The sequence below is a fragment of the Phyllopteryx taeniolatus genome, chromosome 6 (assembly GCF_024500385.1).
Source record: "Phyllopteryx taeniolatus isolate TA_2022b chromosome 6, UOR_Ptae_1.2, whole genome shotgun sequence".
Lineage (NCBI taxonomy): Eukaryota > Metazoa > Chordata > Actinopteri > Syngnathiformes > Syngnathidae > Phyllopteryx > Phyllopteryx taeniolatus.
In genome coordinates this window covers 24,982,142-25,009,636 of record NC_084507.1, presented here as the reverse complement: position 1 = coordinate 25,009,636, position 27,495 = coordinate 24,982,142, and the positions used below count along the sequence as shown (strand labels likewise).

The 27,495-nt window shown below is 45.4% G+C and overlaps 1 protein-coding gene across 10 annotated transcripts in view; it reads left to right on the top strand.

Annotated features, from left to right (window-relative positions):
• Positions 1-13,847: 13,847 nt before the first annotated feature.
• The window catches only part of enpp2 (ectonucleotide pyrophosphatase/phosphodiesterase 2), a 148,872-nt gene continuing 135,224 nt past the window's right edge, over positions 13,848-27,495 (top strand). For 2 of the 10 annotated variants that reach the window (XR_009789032.1, XR_009789031.1), the window contains exons 1-3: positions 13,848-14,242; positions 14,525-14,633; positions 23,713-23,856. Coding sequence is in view for 7 of the 10 variants with exons in the window: in XM_061776873.1 (XP_061632857.1) it covers positions 14,228-14,242; positions 14,525-14,633; positions 23,713-23,856 (268 nt within the window). In the remaining 3 variants the exon portion in view is untranslated. The remainder of the gene's footprint in view (positions 14,243-14,524; positions 14,634-23,712; positions 23,857-27,495) is intronic. The other 8 variants (XM_061776868.1, XM_061776871.1, XM_061776872.1 and 5 more) reach the window with 6 other exon arrangements.

Sequence of the window (27,495 nt, the reverse complement as noted above, 5' to 3'; positions counted from 1 at the left end):
GTATCTGCTTTTACATCATCCTTGCTTGTTGACATTCAAGCCTTGCAGGAGGCTGACCCCCTTTTAAAAGAGGTATTGGTGTTTTGGCAGAGGTGGGCTCGGCCAACATGCGCTGAGAGATCGCAGGTGTCCAAGCCAGCGATGACACTGTTGAATGAGTGGGACCGCTTGTTAGAAAGGGAGGCTGTGCTTTACCGGCTAATTTTCCAGCCTGGTAGTGGGAGCGAGCTCCTCCAGCTGGTTCTGCCTACAGTCCTTAACCAAGTGACCATGAATCATTTACATCAGGAGCATGGTCCCCAGGGCATTGATCGGACCATGGACCCGGTGAGGCAGCACTCCTACTGGCCGGGAATCTCATGAGACATCAAACGGTGGGTCCGACAGACTCTGGGTCAGTGTCACAGAGCTTCATGGGTCATTAGTTTAGTCTCCCTTGATTATTTCTTTTCTGTTATCTTTGAGTTTTTCTGTGTATTATATTCTGTCCTTGTACATTTGGTAGCCGATTTTTGATCATGGGTGGCTTATGTTTTTCTGAGTTGAAATGTTCTTTTTTTTGTAGTGATATGAAGAATGCCTTCATTGTATATATTTGTTGTGTTCTTCGTTTATTATTTGACAGGTACTGAGGGCATCCGAGCGGCAGCGGTCCCCTGGCGTTGGTCCCTTTTTCACTTATTTTGGTTTGGTGTCTCACGGGTGCTGTGTAGTCTTGGATCCTCCCCTTTAAGTTACCGCTGCCGTGGTAAGACCCCCAGTCCTGACGGTATTTTTTTTTTTTTAGTTGCTAGGTCTTCTCCCACTACTTTTCTTTATGTAGTCAGCTAAATATTGTAATTAATTTGTTTTGTAAAATGGGGGCACGGTGGACGACTAGTTAGCGCATCTGCCTCACAGTTCTGAGCCCCGGGGTTCAAATCCCGGCCCCACCTGTGTGGAGTTTGCATGTTCGCCCCGTGTCTGCGTGGGTTTTCTCTGGGTACTCCGGTTTCCTCCCACACCCCAAAAACATGTGTGGTAGGTTGATTGAAGACTCTAAATTGCCCGTAGGTGTGAATGTGAGTGCGAATGGTTGTTTGTTTATATGTGCCCTGCGATTGGCTGGCGAGCAGTTCAGGATGTACCCCGCCTCTCGCCCGAAGATAGCTGGGATAGGCTCCGGCACGCACGCGACCCTCGTGAGGAGAAGCGGGACAGGAAATGGATGGATGTTGAGTCAAATATTTTAACATTGGAACACGTCTCGTCCTGTGGACTTTTCACGATCCGCGTGTCCTGTCTTCTCCCACTACTTTTCTTTATTTAGTGTTATACTAGGCAGAGAATAGAAGACACATCTTATGAATTGTCGTACAAAGCATACAATAGAATTCTTATGTTATTAATTATAGGATTCATAGATTTAGTATTCAGGATGAGATTGCTTACACAGTAACCTTGGAAACATTTTAGCTTGTGCAATATGCTTGCAGTGTGTGTGCTTGGACAACTTGTTTAAAGGATTTTGCAAAAGAGGAACGTTCCAGTTGACAGCTACAGGGAAAGAAGGCCGGAAGACACCAGGTGAGGATGACCGGGAGAAAAGCCAGCTGCGAGGAGGAACACCCCCCATCCCTCCCCCGTACTTTTGTTGTAATAATCCAATTGTGGGGCGACTCGGGAAAGATGCACCGTTTTCTCTCCACCCTGCAACGCAAACGCAAGGCTCGGCTCTAGGCAGGAGAGAAAACGCCCAGAAAGTCTGTCGACGTGATTTGCTGAACGTTTGAGTTTCTTGATTGGTTTTACTTTTCCTGAGAGAAAACGAAAGCACACAAATTGGTGTGAGTGGTGTGAGTTTATTCATTTGTAATCTGCATAGGATATGAGCTCTACCACCCCAACATTAAACAGCTAAATATTCAATTAATTTGTTTAATAAAATATTTGAACGGTGGCACAGAGCGTCAGCCTCACAGTTCTGAGGACCCGGGTTCAATCCCCGGCCCCGCCTGTGTGGAGTTTGCATGTTCTCCACGTCCCTGCGTGGCTTTTCTCCGGGCACTCCGGTTTCCTCCCACATCCCAAAAACATGAATGAATTGGAGACTCCAAATTGCCCGTAGGTGTGAATGTGAGTGCGAATGGTTGTTTGTTTATATGTGCCCTGCGATTGGCTGGCGAGCAGTTCAGGATGTACCCCGCCTCTCGCCCGAAGATAGCTGGGATAGGCTCCGGCACGCACGCGACCCTCGTGAGGAGAAGCGGGACAGGAAATGGATGGATGTTGAGTCAAATATTTTAACATTGGAACACGTCTCGTCCTGTGGACTTTTCACGATCCGCGTGTCCTGTCTTCTCCCACTACTTTTCTTTATTTAGTGTTATACTAGGCAGAGAATAGAAGACACATCTTATGAATTGTCGTACAAAGCATACAATAGAATTCTTATGTTATTAATTATAGGATTCATAGATTTAGTATTCAGGATGAGATTGCTTACACAGTAACCTTGGAAACATTTTAGCTTGTGCAATATGCTTGCAGTGTGTGTGCTTGGACAACTTGTTTAAAGGATTTTGCAAAAGAGGAACGTTCCAGTTGACAGCTACAGGGAAAGAAGGCCGGAAGACACCAGGTGAGGATGACCGGGAGAAAAGCCAGCTGCGAGGAGGAACACTCCCCCCCACCCCCCCATCCCTCCCCCGTACTTTTGTTGTAATAATCCAATTGTGGGGCGACTCGGGAAAGATGCACCGTTTTCTCTCCACCCTGCAACGCAAACGCAAGGCTCGGCTCTAGGCAGGAGAGAAAACGCCCAGAAAGTCTGTCGACGTGATTTGCTGAACGTTTGAGTTTCTTGATTGGTTTTACTTTTCCTGAGAGAAAACGAAAGCACACAAATTGGTGTGAGTTTATTCATTTGTAATCTGCATAGGATATGAGCTCTACCACCCCAACATTAAACAGCTAAATATTCAATTAATTTGTTTAATAAAATATTTGAACGGTGGCACAGAGCATCAGCCTCACAGTTCTGAGGTGCGGGGTTCAATCCCCGGCCCCGCCTGTGTGGAGTTTGCATGTTCTCCCCGTCCCTGCGTGGCTTTTCTCCGGGCACTCCGGTTTCCTCCCACATCCCAAAAACATGAATGAATTGGAGACTCCAAATTGCCCGTAGGTGTGAATGTGAGTGCGAATGGTTGGTTGTTTGTATGTGCCCTGCGATTGGCTGGCAAGCAGTTCAGGGTGGACCCCGCCTCCTGCCCGATAATCGCTGGGATAGGCTCTTGTATCACGATGAAACAAAACAATTTCCTGAATATTTCATGATCCATTGTTGGAATTATTATTATGACTTTACTGCTCTCATTATTTCTCATTACAATTGTCTCTCCATACCTGGACATCATCATTGATGGTGACATGAATTTATATTCAGTGTCCCCTTCACATTTGAAGGCGGGCTTCCTGTCTGCAGCACATACAGTGTTGATACATTTCTATCAACAACAAATTAGTAGAATAAATCGTTTTAGAAGATGAGGAGCCAACAATCAAAATGATTCCATAGCTGTTAAACACATGACTCTTCGGGTAAATTGTGTTTACAATTTTTAGATCAAACCTTATGGATCCATTCTCTCTTACAGTCCAAAAGAAGAAAGTTTCCAAAAATACGTTTGTTGTCATTTATTTAACTGACCTCTGCGTGTATCTGGAGATGTCTTCTTAATTCACTAAACAAACTGCTTTCCATATTTAAACATGTCAGGGGATGATATTCTCTCTAATAAGTGAAGACGTTCTGTGGTGATTTATTTTCCTTCATTCTTTATCCCTGCAATGTCTTGGCATTTGAATGAATCAGCCCACGATTGACATATCAAGACGGTGTTTTGGACATGACATAATCAGATACACCTAACTATTCCAAAGTACATAAGCCTGTATGATAAAGAGCCGGAGCTACACCAAACACATCAGCTAATAGCTTATTTGTGCACGTTAGCAAGACATAAACTGTGTTTGTTCTTGTCATTTGTGAACTCAAGAACTTCCTTCATCACCACTCACCTCCAAGAGTAAAAATGCCAAAAACATCGTCGAAACTCAGTACTGAGGTTTGGCGCTACGCAGCATTGAGCGCCATCTATTTGGTATTTTCTTTTTCTTTTCTTTTTAAAAAAATTATATTTACTTGACAGGGAAGCTTGGAACATTGTTGAGTTTTGCCTATTCTATTGATCTCAAATTTATCTTAGTGCAAATATCCATCCATCCATCCATTTTCTGAGCCGCTTCTCCTCACTCGGGGCGCGGGCTTGCCGGAGCCTATCCCAGCTGTCATCGGGCAGGAGGCGGGGTTACACCCTCAACCGGTTGCCAGCCAATCGCAGGGCACATACGAACAAACAACCATTCGCACTCACAGTCACACCTACGGGCAATTTAGAGTCTCCAATTAATAGTGCAAATATGCAGTACATAAATCAAGTGCCGTGTTTCTGTTCATTTTCTTTGGCCTCACCAAACTCCTCCCACGCCCGGGTTTTTTGCCTCAGTGACCACTGAAGCTGCATTCCGCTCGGCCAGCCGCTACCCATCAGCTGCCTCCGGAGTCCCAAAGGCGAAAAAGGCCCAATAGGACTACTCCTTCAGCTTGACTCCCTTACCGCGAGTGTCCACCAGTGGATTTGGGGATTGCCGCCATGACATGCAACACCCACCTTACGGCCACAGCGCTGGTCGGCCGCCTCAACAACGGAGGTGTGGAACATGGTCTACTCGGACTCATTGTCCCCCACTTCCCGGGACGTGGGCAAGTTTCTGCCGGAGGTGATAGTTGAAACTTTTTCTGACAGGGGATTCTCCCATACTTTCCCAGCAGACCCTTACAATACGTTTGGGTCTGCCAGGTCGTAAAGACATCTTCCCCACCATCGGAGCCAACTCACCACTAGGCGGTGATTGGTCGACACCTCCGCCCATCTTTTCACCCGAGTGTCCAAGTCACGCGGCTGCAAGTCTGATGACACGACGACAAAGTCGCTCATCAAACTTCAGCCTAGGATGTAGGATGGGTCGCGCACTGCAGCACCCCCTCCATGGACTCCAAAAAGGTTGGATACTCTGAGCTGCTGTTTGGTGCATAGGCACAAACAACATTCAGGACTTGTCCCTCCACCCAAAGGCGGAGGGAGGCTACCCTCTCGTCTACTGGGGTGAACTCCAACGTACAGGCATTGACCCGGGGGGCAATCTGTATGCCCACACCTGCTCGGCGCCACTCACAGTGGGCAATTCCAGAGTGGAACAGAGGCCATGTTGTTTGTGGTTCACTTAAAAAAAATATTACAGTACAGTATATGTGGTGTCTCAAAACTGGTAAGAACACTAGGGTTTGCAGTTTGTCTGTTGCAGTGAGTTGGTATGTGTGTTAGGGTCAATTCCCAGTTGTGAACCATCAACTGTATTTTGTTCTTGATTGTCTAGTTCATTCGCATTTGGCTGTGTCACTCGGTGTGCGGCGGGCCAAATGCTTATCCTTTTCTCAGACTTCCTGCAGCGGGAGCATATTTTAGCTGGCTGTATCTGTAATTACTGTATGTTCTTTTGGTCACTTCCACCAGCGATAGGTGAGGATAAGGACATTCATCGACTGGTAAATTGTTGATTGATCCTCTTTACCACAACAGACTGATGCAGAGTCCGGATCACTGCAGACGCTGCCTGTTGATCTCCCACTCCATTCTTCTCTGGCTCTTGAACAAACCCCCAAGATACTTGAACTATTTCACTTGGGGCAGGATCTCATACCTGACCTATATAAGGTATGCCACCATTTTTCTGTTTTTGCCTAAGGTAGTACCAAGGCCACATTCTGCTTGGTCTCCAGGCACCCATCAGGACTCCTTTTTAAGCTGGTATCCACCATTGGGTTTGGAGATTCCGCCACGACAGGCACCGAGCATCTTACTGCCACAGCTCTGGTCGACAGCCTCAACAATGGTGGCACAGAACATGGCCCACTCAAACTCTATTTTGCCCACCTACCCAGGAATGTGGTCAAAATCCTGCCGGATGTGGGGGTTGAAACTCCTTCTGACAGGGGACTCTGCCAGCAGATCCGTGCAATACATTTAGGACTGCTAGGGTGGACTCAAAACCAACAGACCACCAGGTGGTGATCATTTGACAGCACTACGGCTCTATTTAACTAGAGCGTCCAAGACATGCCCACAAAGTTGATCACAGAACTGCAGCCTATGTTGTTCTGGTGCCAAGTGTACAGATGGACACCGTGGAGATAAGTGTCTCTAGAGAGAGACAAAACCCACATGTCCTGTGCTGTTGAAGCCGTGCATGTATGAAAGTCACGGAAGAAGCAGGATGACTTTGCGGCCCTCGACAGAGCGGGCCAGCTCTGTAAAGAAGTCACTATGAAGCTCAGCGTGATGGCTGAAAATGCAGTCCATTGTTTAGGGGCAGAGTCCACAAATTGTTTTTCAAAGGGCGCAATTTTTGCATTTATTTGGGGGTCGAGTGGCCTCTAAAGGTCGAGAGCAAGTCCAGTGTCCCAGAAGCGACCCCTGGCGGGCCTGCTTGGTATCGCAGGTACAGTCCCCTCTTTTATAAGGTCGTCAACCGGTTGCGGTTGTATTCGATGGGTCGGAGTGCGGCCGAGATGCAAGTCTGTTAGGCTGCACTCTAGTGAGTCTTTAGCGAATGACGCGCCGTGTTTGTTTAACACTGCCCGCAAACGCCGTCCTTCATTATCGGACTTAGGCCGTCAGCATCTGCTAGGACCTGCTGTACGTGAGTTTCAACGTCGGGATAAGGGAGTAGGAGACTATCGCACGGTGTCACGGTGTCGCAGGCGAGTTTGTTCGCGATGGGTTGGAGTAGGTGAAGTCATGGGTGATCCACTTTCGGGTGCAGCTGGGATTGTACTGAGCGTATGGATCACCAGATGTTGGTCTGTAGCCAGGTCCACACTGATGACCTCATCACCCTCAGTAGGACCCACTGGAACGAGAGCAATGTGTCACAAAGGAACAGTGAGTTGGACTCCACCAGAGCTCGGCAATGGGAAGAGGTCTAGTGGAAGGTGACCAATCACGGGGACCGTGAGGTTGAAGTCGTGGAAGTCGGAGCAGATCAAGAGGCCAAGCCTAGTGGATCTGGGGATGTGAATGTCGTTCCGTGTGTGGTTGTGAATCCGCAGCATCTAGGAGGGGTGTGGCATGCAGTGACAAACCCAGGTCATTAACTCCAGCGAAGGCTGAACGAACGCATGTGGACCGGTTACGGCTTGGTTAGCGCGTGCGACCAGTCGAATACGGAAGTTGATAGTTGATGCTTTTACTATAACTTCATTTTCGCTCAAAACTTCGCAAGCGTCGTGGATGGTTTGTCCCGACTTAAGGTTTAACGGTTGGACAACGCGTTTGGCGGCGCCGCCATTAGCGTGCGACCACAAAACATCGCTAATAGTGTCAACTTGAACGGCCAGTCGGACAAGTACATCCGCCCCCACTTAAGCTTTATGCGGAAAATTGGGGACTACGAGGAAGCAGTGAGTTAATGAGCGATGGTTCCATTGCAGGTTGAGGGCGCATACGCCCACTGCAGTGACGGCAGACGGTGGCACGGTGTTAAGGGGAAAGCGAAATGTTTTCAGCGTTCACTGAAGGTCAGGATGCTTAAGTCGTAGGTTGTCAAAAAGTGCCTGCGAGCTTGCCGATTTGTCAGCCCACAAGGCCACGATGACGTCGTCTCTTGGGCAGTCATGCAAATTAATTCCGCCAGCAACATTGGGGCCGTAGCGCTCTTCGTGCGGTGGTCGGACAAGACGGCAAAGAAACGTGTCAAGTTCTCTAAGTCGGATCAGCGGTGGCGACGTGGCTCCGGGGGACTCTGCGATGTCGTCAATGGGGGTGTCGTTACTTGAAGGAGGACACCAGGCACCCAGGCACCGGCCTGAGGACACTTCCCGAGTTGGTGGTGGTAATATCTGTTCCACCTGCGCCCACAGCTGAAGATTCTTGTAATCGGGACTTTCTGGAAGCTCCGCCATGGATTGCGTTGCGCGCGCAGTAGCTTGTACTCGGTACGCAACTAACTTGTTTGTAATGTAGGCTCGTTTGAGCAATGCGTGTAGTTTGGAATAGAGGCACAATATTGGCGATGTGCTTAAATTGTGTTCGCAAATTACGGTGTGAGGTTTGATCACGTACTTGAAAGGTGTTTGAGAATGTGCACAGAAGCAGTGATCGAGTAGCCCGAAAGTGATGACGCCATCCAGCGACCCGCGCACAATTGATTTGATTGAATTAAATTGCTGCGTGAGAGTTGGCAATTCAATTGGTGATTTAAAATAGTTGCGAAGGGCACTCGGTGGAGTGGACGAATCAGCTTGTTGACTCAATTTGAAACTAATTTAACCAATTAATTGATTTAGTTTGGGTAAATAAAGTATTATTAGTTCTAATTTAGTGGGCGGCTGGTTAGAGCGTCAGCCTCACAGTTGTGAGGACCCGGGTTCAATCCCCGGCCCCGCCTGTGTGGCGTTTGCATGTTCTCCCCGTGCCTGCGTGGGTTTTCTCCGGGCACTCCGCTTTCCTCCCACGTCCCAAAAACATGCATTCATTGGAGACTCCAAATTGCCCGTAGGTGTGAATGGTTGTTAGTTTGTATGTGCCCTGCGATTGGCTGACGACCAGTTCAGCAACTTGTGTGATGGCGATCACTGCAAGTCAATTCAATTGGTGAAGCGATTTATGCCTTCAGCTGATTCGCATAATTGTTATTTAACTTTGGGTAAAAGTCAAATGTACTTCTGGTTCGACTTGCGAATGAATCGATTGCTTGTATGGCTCGTACGGGTGTGGCTTTTAGGCCGAGTGAAGAGGCATTCAAAACAAGAAGTGTTTTAAAGAGAGAAAAATTCCCCCCAAAAAATCCCTTCCATTTGTAATCTATCTGTTGAAGAGTGTAACACTTACCTCAATATTATTATCACCAAAGACGGAAGGAGCAGGTGCAACTCAAACTTTGATTTAATTATTGACAAAACACATGGAAAAATGTATCCAATGGTTGAAGCATCATTTATCTCTTAGAGGGAAAATTGTAAACATTTTAAAGCTGATGGTATTAAAAATGATATATCCAAAATGCTCTTTCATTTTATTTGGAATAACACACATCAATATTGAAAAAACCTTTTATGACAAGGGTGGCCTTAACTTCTTGGACTTTCACACCTTAAATAATACATTCACAATAAATGGACTCAAACAGTTCATTAATAACTCGTTTTCAAATTGGAACTTCATCCCAAATTTTATTTTTTCAAAATTGCGAGGCCTAACTTTCCTTTTACTCTGTAATTATAATATTCCAAAACCCCACACTAACCTCTTCTTATTCTCTCGTGGTCAGTGACATTGAAACACAATTTTTCTCCACGTCGATACTACTTATGAAAGAACAAAGACAGGATCTCCTTTTATCCCAATTGGTTTTTCGATAACATTCTTTTGGTTAGTCAGTTGTTTGATTCAAATAGCTCACTTGTGACATACCAAGAATTTGTTATTTTTCCTAATAGTGTTCTAAATGCAATTTCCGATGGTGTCATTTGTTATTTAAATTTGAGCCAGGTCACAACTGAAGTCTAAATATATTATCTGCTGACGCAGCAAAAATTGCTGGGATATGTTTCCCTTCAAAATCGTCACCGATGTAGATTATTTAAAAACAAATGTCGCATCAACTCTGTACGTGTGTTTTTTTTAAATTATTGGAATAATCTTGACTGAATAAAGATTTTGAATTTACCTACAAAATATTTGATGGACAATAAAATGAAAGAAGTATCATTTCAAATCATTGATAGGTTTGACCCATGCAGAGTCCTTGATACTGTATGTCGCTTTTGTGAAGGAGCCCCTGAGGACGGGTTTCATTGGTTTTGGGACTGCCCATTCTCTGTTTATGATGGAAAGATATGTATACTTTGATTTTCACTGATACTGTACCACATTTTCCCCGAGTCTTTGGCTTCTTCAACTGTCCATTGGTGAATGAAAAAACATTCCTATATTATTAGTCTGATAATACTCTTGGCTAAATGGCATATTCACAAATCTTGATACACTGATCAAAAATGTCTTTTCTGCATATTTGGAAATTAAGTCAAGCAATATATTAGGACTGTTGAACATTCCATAAATGTGAAGGCACATCAAACTTTGAATTTGTGTTTCAGTAGTATGTATGTCACCCCCTCGCGTTTTCATTTTGTATGTTCCATATTCGAAATAAAAAGTGAATTCATGTCCACAACGAAGATTCGTAATTGTAAAAATGAGAGCTGTCTTCATAAGACTTGGCACTCACAGGTTTTAAATTCATAAAACCCGAAAAAATGTATTCATACTCACATAAAGAAATATTTGTGTTTCACACTCCCATAAACAAAAGTTGTAACCCAAAAATTGTTGATTCATACTCATAAAAAAATCATGTGCACAACATTATACAAATACAAATTGTTAGAATCATGCCGACATCTTTTTGACAGCTATCTTACTCCAGAGAAGACATGATACCATGTTGACGTAATGACAAATGTGCACAATTAAGACAATATCGCTTCATATGAAAGAAACAGATAAGGGAATGTTCCATAAAAAGTACAAAACTATAAAAATGAAACTGTTCAAAGTAAATCTAAGTCTAACTATGAGTCTAAGCTTTGCAAAACATCAGACAAAGTAATAGATTGTGCCACAAGGTGGCGCTTCAAGGTCATATTTGGAAAACTGTCATATTTGAGACGATGGCAAAATAGCACGTTACCACAGAGGGCCAATCACATGCGTCGACTTTAGAAGGAAAAAACTGTGAGCTTTTGTGGCTATTTTCCATTCATTCATTCATCTTCCATTCCGCTTCTCCTCACGAGGGTCGCGGGCACGCTGGAGCCGATCCCAGCTGTTTTCGGGCGAGAGGCGGGCGACACCCCGAACTGGACGCCAGCCAATCGCAGGGCACACATAAACAAACAACCATTCGCACTCACATTCACACGTAAGGGCGCTTTAGAGTCTTCAATCAACCTAGCATGCATGTTTTTGGGATGTGGGTGGAAACCGGAGTGCCCGGAGAAAACCCACGCAGGCACGGGGAGAACATGCAAACTCCACACGCTGAGTGGCGCCGAGCAGGTGCGGGTATACTTATTGCCTCCTGGCTCGGCGCCTGTACATTGGGCTTCACCCTGGTGGACGAGAGGGTAGCCTCCCTCCGCCTTCGGGTCCTCACTGTTCTTTGTGCCTATGCACCAAACAGCAGTTCAGAGTACCTACTCTTTTTGGAGTCCTTGGAGGGGGTGCTGGAGAGCGCTCCCACTGAGGACTCCATCGTTCTGCTGGGAGACTTCAATGCTCACGTGGGCAATGACAGTGAGACCTGGAAGGGCGCGACTGGGAGGAACCATGTTCCAAGCCTCCATTGCTGAGGCGGCCGACCGGAGCTATGGCCGTAAGGTGGTCGGTGCCTGTCGTGGCGGCAACCTTGGTGGACACAGGTGGTGAGGGATGCCGTCAAGCTGAAGAAGGAGTCTTCTCTGGCCTTTTTGGCCTGTGGGACCCCAGAAGCAGCTGATGGGTACCAGCTGGCCATGGAGAATGATTTCCGGACGGCTTCGAGGAAATTCTGGTCCACTAACCAGCATCTCAGGAGGGGGAAGCAGTCCACCATCAATACTGTGTATAGTGGGGATGGGGCGCTGCTGACCTCGACTCGAGACGTTGTGCGTAGGTGGGGAAAATACTATGAAGACCTCCTTAATTCCACCGGCATGCCTTCCCATGAGTAAGCAGAGTCTGGAATCTCTGAGGCAGGCTCTCCTATCTCTGGGGTTGAGGTTAAAAAGCTCCTCGGTGGCAAGGCCCCGGGTGTGGATAAGAGCCGCCTGGATTTGCTAAAGGCTCTGGATGTTGTGGGGCTGTCCTGGATGACACGCCTCTGGAACATCACATGGACATCAGGGACAGTGCCTCTGGATTGGCAGACTGGGGTGGTGGTCCATCCTTTTTAAGAAGGGGGACCGGAGGGTGTGTTCCCACTACAGGGGGATCACACTCCTGAGCCTCCCTGGTAAAGTCTGTTCAGGGGTACTGGAGAGGAGGGTCTGTTGGGAAGTCGAATCTCAGATTCAGGAGGAGCAGTGTGGTTTTTGTCCTGGCCGTGGAACAGTGGACCAGTTCTACACCCTCTGCATGATCCTCGAGGGTACATGGGAATTCGCCCAACCAGTCGACATGTGTTTTGTGGACTTGGAGAAGGCGTTAGACCGTGTCCCTCAGGGAGTCCTGTGCTTCGGGAATATGGGGGTACCGAACCCACTGATACGGGCTGTTCGGTCCCTATACGACCGGAGTCAGAGTTTGGTTCGCATTGCCGACAGTAAGTCGGATTCGTTTCCGGTGAGGGTTGGACTCCGCCAAGGTTGCCCTTTGTCACCGATTCTGTTCATAACTTTAATCGACAGAATTTCTTGGTGCAACCGAGGCATAGAGGGGTCCGGTTTAGTGATCTCAGTATTGCATCTCTGCTTTTTGCAGACGATGTGGTTCTGTTGGCTTCATCAAGCCGTGAGCTCCAGCTCTCAGTGTGAAGCGATTGGGATGGAAATCAACAAGTCTGAGACCATGCTCGTCAGTTGGAAAAGGGTGGAGTGCCCTCTCCGGGTCGGGGATGAGATGAGTGATGTGGACTTTGTATCAGTCCGTTGTGGTGAAGAAGGAACTAAGCCGAAAGGCGAAGCTCTCTATTTACCGGTCGATCTACGTTCCTACCCTCACCTATGGTCACGAGCTGTGGGTCGTGACCGAAAGAACAAGATCCCAGATACAAGCGGCCGAAATGAGTTTCCTCCGCAGGGTGTCCGGGCTCTCCCTTAGAGAGAGGGTGAGAAGCTCGGTCATCCGGGAAGGGCTCAGAATAGAGCCACTGCTCCTCCACATTGAGAGGAGCCAGATGAGGCGGCTAGGGCATCTGATTAGGATGCCTCCTGGACGCCTCCCTGGTGAGGTGGGCACATCCCACTGGGAGGAGAACCCGGGGATGACCCAGGACATGCTGGAGAGACTATGTCTCACGGTTTGCCTGGGAACGCCTCGGGATCCCCCCCCCCCCCCGGAAGAGTTGGATGAAGTGGCTGGGGAGAGGGAAGTCTGGGCTTCCCTGCTAAAGCTACTGCCCCTGCGACCCGACCACGGATAAGCGGAAGAAAATGGATGAATGTATGGAAGTTTTCCGGTTTCATCCGTGAGCCAAGAAGTCAATCACCTCGGACCCGTTTTAAGACTTAATGGCGCTACGGTGTCGAGAGCGTGACACAGTGCCACATTCAAATCATTTGTGAGATTTTCAGTAGGACCCACACAAGAAGGAAGTGAGGCAATTGCTGAGGGTAATAGCACAGCGATTGCAGTAGTCGTTGAATTAATATTACGGCTGCTATGGCATTGGTTGTGGTCACAATGTCATGGATTACAGTTACAAATTATTGAGTTACTCCCCTAAACTGCTTTGACTGAACCATTACTTTGAATTGTATTTGGACATTCTAACACCATTTTAACAATATCGTTTGCAGATTTTGTGGCCACATCCAATATGGCCGACGCGCTGACATATGGCATGAAAGGGCCACTGTTTATGTTGACGTTTGTATGCATTTGACAGCCTCGGTGTGCAGACGCCGAACGTTGAGGGTCACGCTCCAGAAGTGATCGAGCGATAACGCATTTTAGTTCGCTGCAGTTGGGTTCGGATTTGTATTCTATATACGAGGAGGACTCAAATCGATATTTCGTATTTTATTTGAAAATAAGCCTGATTTTTTTATTATTCGCCCGGAGTTCCCAATATTTTTTGTTGCATGCAGCAAAAAATGACATCCAGAAAAGAAAAACGATCTTCATTGTAGATCTTGTGGGTTTTCTGTATGGAAACTTGTTCCAATGCCTCTTGAGTTGCTGAGCGCTGCCATATAGGAGGAAGGGTCAGAAGATGAAGCTGTATTAAAGCTCCGCCTCTTAACGAATCTATTTCCTTTGGAATCCAAATGTATATGTAAAAAAAAGAAAACTTTCGATGCAAAAAACAAACGGGCAATTGTGCTTTCGTCTCCTCTCCATCTGAATCTCATCTCCAGAGAGTTGCGATGTTCCGGCCGAAGGTAGGAGTGCACATGTGGATCGGAATTAGTCACTCTCTGTTATCTTGCCGTGGAAACGTTGTTCTTTCATCATGAAGTGATCTCAACGGGCATTCACTTTCGATTTTCTAGCTGTTGAAAAGCACGAAAGTGTCAAATCCGCATTCGTGTAAAGCGGGTGGAGTGCAAAATATCGAACGACGACGACTGGCTGAACGAAGGACACTTTGGTCCCGTTGCTTGGGAGGCTTTTTTGAATTCCAGAGTAGCCAGTTTATATTTGGTGGTCTCCCTATTTTTCAGTTTGGGAGGATTCTGTGGCTCCTGTCCGTCACCGATGTGTGTTGGGGATTTGGCCACGACAGGCTGAAGCCCTCGGGGGAAGACCCCGCGGGCACGGGAAGAGCACACCGTGAGTATCTTACTCCAGCAGCACTTGAATCGGGTTCGATTCCGCATGCATCTGTACACGCGAGCACCCACACCACACGGATAGCGATGTTTAATATCACCGAATTCCTTTCAGATCTTATACTGAGTCCAATTCAAGTTGGGAATATCACTTGATCAATAATGGGCTAAGACATCCCTCACTGACATTCCGTGGATCAATTATTTGACTAATATGAGTATTTGAGTTATTGGCAGTTGTTAGCCATCAAAAGGTCACAACTGCTTCTCAGAAAGAAATATCCAAAGTCATATTTTTCAAACTTTGAATGCCAAATTGTGTTTACCTGAGGCGTCCTAAATGAACTTTCATCATTTGCAACATATTGATAAGATGCTAATTACATTTTTGGCGATATTGTAGGATTGATTTCCCCTGTTGCTTAAATATGCCTTCTCCATGAAAACTAACACAAATGCATAATCTTCAGAGTTCCTTTTTTTGGGTTTTGGTTCTTGTTCTTTCGGTCACGACCCACAGCTCGCAACCATAGGTGAGGGTAAGAACGTAGATGGACCGGTAAATCGAGAGCTTCGCCTTTCGGCTTAGCTCCTTCTTCACCACAACGGACCGATACAAAGTCCGCATCACTGCAGACGCTGCAGACCAATCCGGCTGTTGATTTCCCGTCCCGTTCGTCCCTCATTCGTGAACAAGACCCCAAGAAACTCCTCCACTTGGGGCAGGATCTCATCCCCGACCTGGAGAGGGCACTCCACCCTTTTCCGACCGATTCGGAAGTGCTGATTCTCATCCCAGCCGCTTCACACTCGGCTGCGAACCGATCCAGTGAGCGTTGGAGATTACGGCTCGATGAAGCCAACAGAACCACATCATCTGCAAAAAGCAAAGATGTCACCAAACCGGACCCCTCTACGCCTCGGCTGCTCCAAGAAATTCTGTCCATAAAAGTTCTGAAAAGAATCAGTGACAAAGGGCAGAAACGAGTCCGACTTACTGCCAGCAATGCGGACCAAACGCATCGTACGGGGACCGAACAGCCCGTATCAGGGGGTGCGGCACCCCATACTCCCAAACCGTCCACCACAGGACACCCCGAGGGACACGGTCGAACGCCTTCTCCAAGTCCACAAAACACATTTAGACTTCTTGGGCGAACTCCCATGCACCCTCGAGGACCCTGCCGAGGGTGTAGAGCTGATCCACTGTTCCACGGCCTGGACGAAAACCACACTGCTCCTCCTGAATCTGAGATTCGACTTCCCGATGGACACTCCTCTCCAGCACCCCTGAATAGACCTTACCAGGGAAGCTGAGGAGTGGAATGCCCTTGTTGTTGGAACACAACCGGGGGGACCACCACCCCAGTCTGCCAGTCCCCGATGTCCACGCGATACAGAGGCGTGTCAACCAGGACAACCCCACAACATCCAGTGCCTTTTGGAACTCCGGGCGAATCTCATCTACCCCTGGGGTCTTGCCACCGAGGATCATTGTAACCACCTCGGTGACCTCAGCCCCAAAGATAGTAGAGCCCACCTCAGAGAACCTAGACTCTGCTTCCTCATAGGAAGGCATGTTGGAGGAATTGAGGAGGTCTTTGAAGTATTCTCTCACCGCTCACAACGTCCTGAGTCGAGGTCAGCAGCACCCATCCCCACTATACAAAGTGTTGATGGTGCATTACTTCCCCCTCCTGAGACGCCGGATGGTGGACCAGAATTTCCTTGAAGCCGTCCGGAAATCACTCTCCATGACTTAACATGACTCCTCACATGTCTGAGTTTTCAACCTCACACACCAGCTCGGGCTCCTTCCCTGCCAGAGAGGACTGACTCACTGAAGGACTTAACAATACTTAAATAATATTTACAATGAACTTCAACGGACCAAACAAAGATTGATGTGGATATAGTGTATATTACTTATTATATATAATATATATATATATATATATATATATTTCAACTTGTTCTGTTGTCCGGACCGTGAGCTGGTTTAATGCGCTGCACAGCTGATGTCATGTAAATAAGTGCTTCTCCCCCCGTCAATCACCCACAGCTTTGGTTGTGGAACAGTTGCGTAATCTTGTCACCTTTTCTCACTCTTTGCATCAAAATTACGATGGTGGGAGCAATGATGTGTGTGTGTGTGTGTGTGTGTGTGAGTATGCCCCCAATATCAAACTGCCGCTCACTTTCACGTTTACATACACGCACGCACAAATGCACGCACGTGCACACACACACACACACACACACACACAGTTGCCTTCATGGACCACAATCACAGCGGTATATGTGGAGAAAACCAGGCACTCACTGCTCATCACGTCCAATTCAGTCCCAACGAAAACCTTCTCCAGAGTGCTCAGGACCTCATACTGGGCCGAAGGTTTACGTTCCAACAAGACAATGACCCTAAGCACACCGCTAAAATACCGAAGGAGTAGCTTCAGAACAACGCCGTGACTGTTCTTAAATGGCCCACCCAGAGCCCTGACTTAAACCCAATTGAGCATCTCTGGAGAGACCTGAAAATGGCTGTGCAACAAACGTTCACCATCCAGCCTGACAGAACTGGAGACGATCTGCAAGGAGGAATGGCAGAGGATCCCCAAATCCAGGTGTGAAAAACTTGTTGCATCATTCCCAAAAAGGCTCATGGCTGTATTGGCTCAAAATGGTGCTTCTACTAAATACTGAGCAAAGGCTCTGTGATATTTAAGTTTTTCTTTTTTCATAAATCTGCAAGAATTTCAACAATTCAGTTTTTTTCCTGTCAGTATGGGGTGCTGTGTGTACATTAATGAGGGGAAAATGAACTTAAATGATTTTAGCAAATGGCTGCAATATAACGGAGTGAAAAATTTAAGGCGGTCTGACTACTTTCCTTACCCACAGTATATGTTGGGATGGCTGTGAGACCAGCAATTCTCCGGGGTAAGGGAGAAGCCAATACTAAAGGTAAAAACTAACTTATGTGTAGAGTTCTCAGCCAAAAACAAACAAAACAAAACAAAAGAAAAAAAAGGCGAAATTCAACAAAGTTCTAAAGAAGAAAGGGAGAAAAAAATGAGCTTCGACTGAGCACAGAGTCAGGTGTAGAACCCAATTCATCATTCAAGGAGAAGGGAGGTGCCAAGTAGAGGTTCTAATCTTTACGAAATAATGAAATCTTAATCTAGGTTCAAGAGGAGGTGGAGAGGTCCGAGGGGCAATCTAGGTCAAGGAGGACCTCCTCCACTGTCCATATGGAGTTAGGTCTGGGTTCAGCCGTTCTTTTTCTATGGTAAATTTTGGGCCGCGCATTTGAGCACTGATTTAGAAGACTGCAAGTTTTGAGTATTTCGATAGAGCAGGTATGCGATGCTGAAAGTCATGCAGTACCCGAGACCAGGAGTGCATGAACGGGGGCTCGGGTGTTTTAACTATCATTGAAAATTACAAAAAATGTTTGATTAAAGTGATTGCCTAAAAGGTAGTGCAACAAAATATTAAGTTAAGGGTACCATCATTTTTGTCAAGGCCTGATTCATGAGTTTGGTTTTTAAAATAATTCTGTTGAACCAGAATTCAAAAACAATGTTTGATTTTCATTGGATAATTTTATTACATTTTTATTTATTACTAATTTTGTTGGATTCAAGTTATTTCTGTGACTATTGTGGGTTTTTCTTTCATTAACAGAAGGCTACCAACAATTTTATCCACACGTGCAAAAAACAAAGTAAAAAAAAAAATGAACTGACCTAAAACTGTCAAAATAGCATAAAGATAAAGATAAAATACAATAAATAATAAGAAAACCATGAAAATAAAATGAACGTTTAAGTGTAGATGAAATGGCTTCCAAAATTACTCAGTGATATATATCGTAATTGCTTGTGTATAATGCGCATCCATGTATAATACGCACCCCCAAAGTTGACCTCAAAATTCTGACCCTTCTACCTATGTATAATGCATTTCTACAATGCATGATTTTGCTTCTACCCATATGATCAAAACATGAAGTATTATCTGTATTTTGTTAGTTTTTTTCAAATTATTCTGAAGCACTTTATTTGAACACGTAACCTTTTTTATTTACTTGCTCTTATTTTGAAATTCACAGCCCCACTTTTATTTAGTAAAAGAGAGAGGTTGTGCTCATATGTTTGATTACCCAGACAGAATTTGTAAGAGTTGCACAATTCTTTAAAGAAAACATGAAGGTCCAGGCGAAACATTTTTTCAAAATTTCTTTTAAAGGGATTTCGAATTAAACTGTCAAGCATTTCAGAAAAGCATTGTCCTTAAACAAATCATAAACATAAAGAAATTAATGATGGTTGTTGTTCAGTCATCAGTCGTATTTAAACAAAACAATATTTCACAAATTCTGCCTGGGTATGTAAACTTCTGAGCACAACTGTACATATATGCAGTCATATGTACCCCTGTCATATTGGAATGAAAGTGTAGGCTACACCTTTTTCATAACCTCTAGGTGGCGGTGGCATACTAGAATGTAAGTGTACACCTTTTTCATAACCTTTAGTTGTTGGTGGCATGTTGGAATTAAAGTGTATAGCTTTTTCATAACCTCTGGATGGCGTCATACATTTATATAGTGTGAAATTTGTAGTAGTGCCCCTACAAATCTAACATACAATGGACACTATGTGTCCCCTACGGCTACAAAAAGTGGGAGATACGTGTCGCACCCCGAGCGAGAGACACAAAAAAGTCAACAGAAGCCATGTTAAAATCAACAGGAAGTGATCTTAGATTTTCTTTGAAATAGAATTTTGGGCCTTTTCTGGACCATTTTTCCACATTCACATGAACTTGCCCTACAGCTTTCATCCGATTGACTTCAAACTTGGTTTGTAGTATCTCCAGACCTGGGATATGAAAAGTTGTTCCTTGCACATAGTCCAAAAAATCCAAAACTTCACGTTTCATAATAGTCACGCCCTGAAATATCTGTAAGACAATATTTTGTTATACATACATGATAGTGCCACCTAGTAACAACAACAAATGTCTTCCTTCCCATTTTAATGTACTGCGCCGAGCACGTTGAACAGATCCACCTAAAATTTTGTCAGTTAAGACATTGCTCATGCTTTGAAAAAAAAAATTAAAATTACTTTTCAGCATAAGGTGTGACATCAAAAGGTGCTGTAACTTCACTCTAGATGGTTGTATCTTTTTAAAATTTCACACACTTGATGACAGTCCCCACTTAAAGGCATCTGGGGGGGGGAGGATAATCCTACTAATAGCACCACCTACTATCACAAGCAAATGACGTGTCATACGTTGTTGTTTTCCTGCTAGCAGGTTAATCCGATCTACCTATTTGCTAGGATGACTGTTAAGGCCTTCATGATGTCACAATACAAAGTTTGGGAGTTTTGCAGTGACGACGTGCTGTTCGCCAAGAAACCAACACGTTTTGAGGGTCCTAAACATGCATGCAAACTCATGAAATTATTTCAATATTTAAGTTTTTCTGTACAATTTTTTCAAAATGGCTCAGTAGCCCCCCCTATAAACTTTCAAAGCAGCAGCCCGGGCTTTACGTTTCACCTACATCTACCAACATTGGGAGGCACATGGAACAGCCCAAGATCTACAAAAAGGTCTCTCGGGGCCATACCCTAACCCAACAGGAAGTCCGCCATTTTTTATTGACTTTCAAAGCCTGATCTATTTTTCATCGAGTACAGCCGTCATGTTCTAACGAACACCACCTAGAGATTTGATCCGATTGACTTCTAACTTTGGATGTCTCATCTAAACATATAGAAGATGAAAAGTTATGAAAAGCTTTGCATTTCTTACAATGCTGTTGCCGACATACTGTTTGCCAAGAAACCAATGCTGTTTGGAGGGTCAAAACATGCACGCAAACTCATGAAACTGCACACACATCAAACCTGGAAAACAATTCAACATTTTAGAGGTTAATCGTACAATTTCTTAAAAATGGCTCAGCAGCGCCCACTACAAAATTTCAACAAAGCATCCGCGGCTGTACGTTTCACCGAGGTCTACCAAAATGGGGAGGCATACTGAATGTAGCAGCCCAACACCTACAAAAGAGTCTCTTGGAGCCACATCCCACACCCAACAGGAAGTCCGCCATTTTTGTATTTACTTTCAAATTCGGACCTATTTTTTCCACTTCTACAGCCGTCATATTTTATATGAACTCCTCCTACAGATGATATCCAATCCACTTTACATTTTGGCTGTCTCATCTAAACATATTGAAGATGAAAAGTGATTCAAAGCTTTCCATATCATCTAATGCCGTTGTTGTGTTGACATGCTGTTGTGGCGAACAGCATGTCGCTGTTTTGTTGTGCTCCAAATAATTGTGAACTGGAATGAAATGATATAATCTGAAAAGTGCGGTGCAGTGGATCAGCAATGTGTCAGTCCCCCAACGTGGAGCCTTAGTAGAGGCTCGCAGCTCTATTTATTATTATTATTATCAGTATCAGAATCATCTTTATATGTGAACAACACACAAGGAATTTGTCTGTGGTAGTTGGAGCCGCTTCAGTATGGCAATAGACCATTTTGACAAAACGACATAAAAACACAAACGCACACTAGAGAGAGCCACTGAGCAATGAAAGGTTACCAGTAATGTGATAATGCTGATACAATTAGAGCTGTGCAAATGATGCACTAGCAATTGAATGACAAGAGGGAACAAGCTGTTGGAATGTCTGCTTGTTTTACTTTGGTTTGATCATAGCGCCTACCTGAGGGTTAGGGTCTGGAAGAGGTGATGACCAGGGGCCTCATGTACAAAAGGTGCCTTCTTTTTCATGGCAGAGTTCCGATATATCAAGAGTGAAATGTCCGCGTGAGGAAATGTGCGGTGCCTCACGTCAACTTCATGTTTCTCCAGCTGATGCTGGGAAACTCTTATTATAAAGTCTGCACACCAGACACACATGAACAATTAGCACTGATGAACAATTCATGCCCAGCAACATTTGAGTTCAACAATGTAAAAGAGGCAAGGAGTCGCAATTCACTCGTTAACCAGTGTATTTAATGAATCACTGATATTTGTGAGGACACCTAATAATTGATCAAGGTGATCATTTCTCATTTCTTGTGACGAGGACGTCGCTGAAAAAAAAGTCCTTTGAATTGACTTAATTTGAACATGTATATTGGTTGCACATGATTAAAATGTGTTAAAATGAAGTAATTTTTTTTACAAGAGGGGTAATTTATGTGGCGGCACGGTGGACGACTGGTTAGAGCGTCAGCCTCACAGTTCTGAGGAGCGGGGTTCAATCCCCGGCCCCGCCTGTGTGGAGTTTGCATGTTCAGGGTGCAACCAGTTGAGGGTGCAACCCGCCTCCCGCCCGACGACAGCTGGGATAGGCTCCAGCACGCCCGCGACCCGCGTGAGGAGAAGCGGCTCAGAAAATGGATGGATTGATGGATGGGTAATTGATGTCATTTTAATCACGTTCAACCGATGTCCATGTTCAAATGAAGTCAATTCAAAGGACTCTGTCACCATAATGTATGTGGACATCTCTAATTAGGGCCCCTTTCCCATCTGAAAATATACATTTTATGGATTTGATATCAATATGAGCTCACAAGTACGTCATGATTCTCATGGGTGAGCAGCGAACTTTTACTGTTATATAAATGTTTTACATTACATATCATATTCTGCAACGGACAATCAAAACTGCTGAAAGGATTGTCGGTACCCACCTACCCACCCTTGAGGACTTGCACGCTGCCAGAACTAAGACAAGAGCGTGCCAAATCCTCTCGGACCCTCCGCACCCCGGTCGCCGGCTCTTCCGGCTCCTTCCCTCAGGTAGGCGCTACCGATCAATGCAAACTAGAACTAGCAGACATTCCGACAGCTTCTTCCCTCTTGCGATCAACTTCTTAAACAGCTAACCTACAATTCCATAACAACATGCTGGCAATTTTTTGACTTGAGTTCGTTGTCGCATCTCTGTGGGGCCACTGATGTATTACTCGTGCACTCGCTGTCGTCGTCTCGCCACGCTGCACTATTTGCATATACTGGCCACTCACGCCAGAGTAGCATCTGCTCCATTTGCACACTGATTGAGGAGTATCTGTAACATTTGCACAACCGACATTGTCCCAGATGATCGCGCTACTCGTCACTTTAAACCGCATCCACTCCTTGAAGTCTCGGCGCCCTTTGCACGGTGGTCATTGCACCGGACTATTGCAATATGAGTCATTCGGACTGCTCTAAGTGCTAGAGGACTCTGCATCTTTTTGCACAATTGTCTTTCTGTCTCCAAAGTGTTCTCCGTCAATTGACCGTCTGTTGTCGTGCTAGAGCGGCTCCAACTACCCGAGACAAATTCCTTGTGTTTTTGGACATACTTGGCAAATAAAGATGATTCTGGTTCTGATTCTGATATTCAAATGAAAGTATACCTTTTTCACAACTCCTCAGTACCAGTATACCATGTGAAATATTTTTTTCATTTAAATTATAGTATACCAGCAGTATTTCTATTGTGCTCTATCGACTGGGGGGCGGGCCAATGTGCATGCACGAGAAATTACAAAATATTTTTTTTGTTTTTGTTTTTACAGTTATCGTTTTAGGCCAGGGAGCATTTATTAACAACCCCCCACCCCCCAAAAGAATCTGATATGGTGAATCGTGTGTGATATGAATATGAAAAAAAACCAACCCACAAGGCACTGAATTCGCAATCGGTGAACTGCGATATAGCGAGGGAACGCCGTACACCCCGGAAACTGGCTTTTCTCCATCAACCAGTCCCACAACCCATATTGCAATAAAGTTGTAAAGTTGCAATGATTGAAGAACTGCCGTACACTATTGAAATTAAATCAGTTCTTCACTGTTGGAGTTTGATACATTGCTTGGGCCAAGCACTCGTATTTATATAAATATCTGTATTTTACTCTATGACTTGCACTCAGTGTTGCGTCAAAGCACCAACAATCCAAAACAGACAATAGTCATTTTCCAGACAAACTCTTCTCAACCTTTACCTTTTTGTGTTGTTTTTTTTTTGCAGTGCGGTATGTGCCAACATCTAGTTCCTGCAGAAACAGGTGTTTTGAGCTGGTTGAGATGGACCCACCAAACTGCCGCTGTGACAATCTATGTAAGACCTACAATAGCTGCTGCTCCGACTTTGACCGTCTCTGCCTCAGGACAGGTAATGGATGATTCCTATCACTTTTCACCCAAATGCGTCAGCAGTAGACTGGATTTGGACATGACATTCAACCCTCTTCATTAGCACTCCACTCGTCACAATTTGAAATTGATTTCATTCACACTGACAGTTTCTTCTCGCTCTCTGAGTGACTTTAGGCACTTGCTCGTGCATTGTGTACATTCACGTCGTTTGACTCGCTTTGTTGATATTGCTATAATGGAGCATTTCAAACTTTTATTTAAAACTTCACAGTTACTTTCTTTTGCGGCAAGATTGTATGTGACATTTTAAACAACTAATGTATCATCTGCCGTGCCAACAAATAGGGACAAAAAGGAAATGGAAAAACTTCACGTTTTGCATCCAAATGCAGGCTGGCACTCTGGCTTTGTCCGAATGACACTTGGATCTATTGTGGAAGCTTGCAGGATGCATCCTCACTCCGCTACTCTCCTCTCTCTACACAAACGACTGCACCTCAACGTACCCGGCTGTCAAACGCCTGAAGTTTGCAGACAACGCCACTTTCATTGGCCTCATTAAAGACGACGACGAGGCTGCGTATCGAGAGGAAGTGGAGCGGCTGGAGCTTTGCTACGGCTGACGCAACCTGGAGCTGAACACGCACAAGACTGTAGAGATGATCGTGGACTTCAGGAGGCATCCTTCCCCACAGCTGCCTCTCACGCTTTCCAACTGTCCTGTCAATCATCGAGACCTTCAAGTTTCTGGGAACTACTGTCAGGACCTGAAGTAGGAGACCAACATCAACTCCATCTGATTCTGATTCTGATTCTGATCCTCAAGAAGGCCCAGCAGAGGATGTACTTCCTTCCGCTTCTGAGGAAGCACGGCCTGCCACAGGAGCTTTTGAAGCAGTTCTACACAGAAGTCATTGAATCAGTCCTGTGTTCATCCGTTACAGTGTGGTTTGGTGCTGCTACAAACTCCGACTGCAACGGACAATCAAAACTGCTAAAAAAAATCATGGGTACCCTACCCACTCTTGAGGACTTGAGGGCTGCCAGAACTTGGTCTCTCTGAGTCAGCACAACAGAATGGTCTAACAACAGTACGACCTGATTAGACAAATCCAGTAGGGGGCACGAAACAATTGTAGCGGACATGCACTCTGCAAATTGAGGTGCCAAGAGACTCGGAACCACTTGAGAACCCCACTCCTCCACGCTGCCCTGCTGGGAGACTGCAACTAGGACAATGCCTGGTGTACGATAAGTGGACCTCAAACTAAGTAGCAGCTTCCCGTCAAATCTTGATTCCTGTCTTCAAAAGACGCCTTCCCGGACCAAATGGTTGGGGGAGACTCTGTGGTTAATATTCAAACCTACACGTGAGGCGCCACCTGCTGGCGTCGAGAGGAACTGCAAGCACCAGAACTTGTGGACGTGGCCTTTGATGTTTGTTAACGGAAGATAAAATGTCAGTTTTTATATCTTGGAAACTCTGTAGAAATATTCCAAATGTATGCCTTGGTGTCTGTGTCCCCATTCTCACTTTGACAGGTCCTCTGCAAGATTTTGAAAGCATGATTTGAAATCAAACAGTACAAAATGTTGTATTGAACAATAAGCAACTGATCTGACACGACCAAAGTTGAAACAATGATCCCATGCGTGAGAGTACAAAGTCGATAGTGTTTTCGATTAATATGATTTTCAACCCATTGACTCAAATTTGTAGACAAGATTCAGGCTGATGGGTGTGGTCTCCTCCAAGTCCTACGCCCCGCCCCTGGGGTATTTAGCTCTAAACTCACACCTTCCTCTGTGAGTTCAGGCTCGTCTTGTGTTTCCTCTCTTCATACCTTGCCGGCAGCTCACCAGCCGGGCTGGCCATCGGCCACCCATTTTCCGTTTCCCCTTTTGTGCGGGCACACGGCTCGGTTAAACGCGAGCCGCGATCGAACGGACATGGCTTCCGAGCCTTAACGTGGGCGTGGGCCTCCGCTAAGCCCCTACTACGAAGGTACCGGGCCCGCTCCCAGCCAAGCGGGATCGCTCTGAAATTGCCTGCGAGCCACGAAAGAGGCAGGAAGCGAGATGTCCGGTTCTCCCAAAAAGGCGTGACGACCCGCCATTTTTCTTCTCCCGCCTCTCTTGTTCCCTTTGTTTTTATTTTTCTCCATCTTTTTCATCTGCAGCCAAATCTGTCGCCTTGCTTCCAGAGCCTCTTCCAAAGACCAGGGGCCTCCCGTACAAAGACTTGGATTTCCTACTAAAACATGGCGTACGCACAAAAATATCCAGATGTACGCAACTCTGTGTACTCATGAATCCAAGCACATTTCCTTCGTACATCCCAATCGACGTGGAAATGAGCGCACACGTCGGAGTAGCCGACTCCTCCCTGTCCACGCCCATATTTGAATATGCAAATCACATTTCAATGAACCCTGCACCCGAGATCCCCATCTCTGCACGATCAGAAAAAAAGGCAAATGAGCAAGGTAATGAAGAAAATCTTTTGTTCTGAATGTGAAGTTGCTCAATGAAGCGGAGGCACGCAAGAAAAACCTCTTTGGCACGCTGTCCACCGGCGTTAACAACACACGAAAGAGGAGCGACTGGGACAGCGCGTGTGCGGCCGTCAATGCTGCGGAGACACAATAGCGCGCGCGCGCACGCTGAACTAAAAAAGAAGAAGAATCGCTGCTCTCTCAGGGGTGATGGGATGGCACGTGGCTGACTAGGATCAGCCCACAAGGTTAATAGCATGTATTTTTTGAACGCATTACAAATGAGTTCCTACAGTAACGTACACTCAGCCCTGTGAGATCAATGTTCTATGTGTGCTATTTGTAATCAATCTTTTGAATTCAAATAGAAGCACATCAGCAATTCAAAGAGGATATCAAAAACTTTGTCTCCTTTTTGATGACTCCATTTATTATTTGAATACACAGGAGAGAACATGCACACTCACAAACAAAATCATGTTTTTTTTTAGGAGAAGAGGGGTAAGTTATGTCAATTTCAACACATTTTAATCATGTGCAAACGATGCACATGTTCAAATGAAGTCAATACAAAGGGCATGTGCCGGAGTCACGAAGCGATTGTGAGGGCAACGGCGGCATCAGCGATCGCCTTGATCAGTTAATAGGTGTCCGCACAAATATCAGTGGTTGTGAGTCCTTGCCTCTTTTCCATTGTTGAAATCAAATGTTGTCGGGCATGAATTCTTCATCAGTGCCAATTGTTCACGTGTCTCTGATGTGCACATTTCATTCCAAGAGTTTCCAAGTGTCGCCGAAGCACCGAAAGCTGCAGAAACGTGCGTACGCCAGTCACGCAGTTGGCGTGAGGCAGCGCCCATTTATTTCCACGCTCACGTCACTCTTGATACATACGAGCTTCATACGAAATCCCAACTTTGCCTTCTCCCGCATGAATCACACGATGTCCTCCTTTCCATTTTCTTATGCCTCATTTTCTTTCTTTCTTTTACCTTCAGTGTTATTTTCTTTCTGTACTTTGTAGTTGTAGTTGTATGTTTAATTAAATATACCATCAAATTCCACTCTTGGTCGTATTTTGTGTGTGTTCTGAGTTTAAGTAAACCTCTGTAACATAGGACTCAAAATGTCGGAGAGTGGAGCGACCTCCAGATCACGAG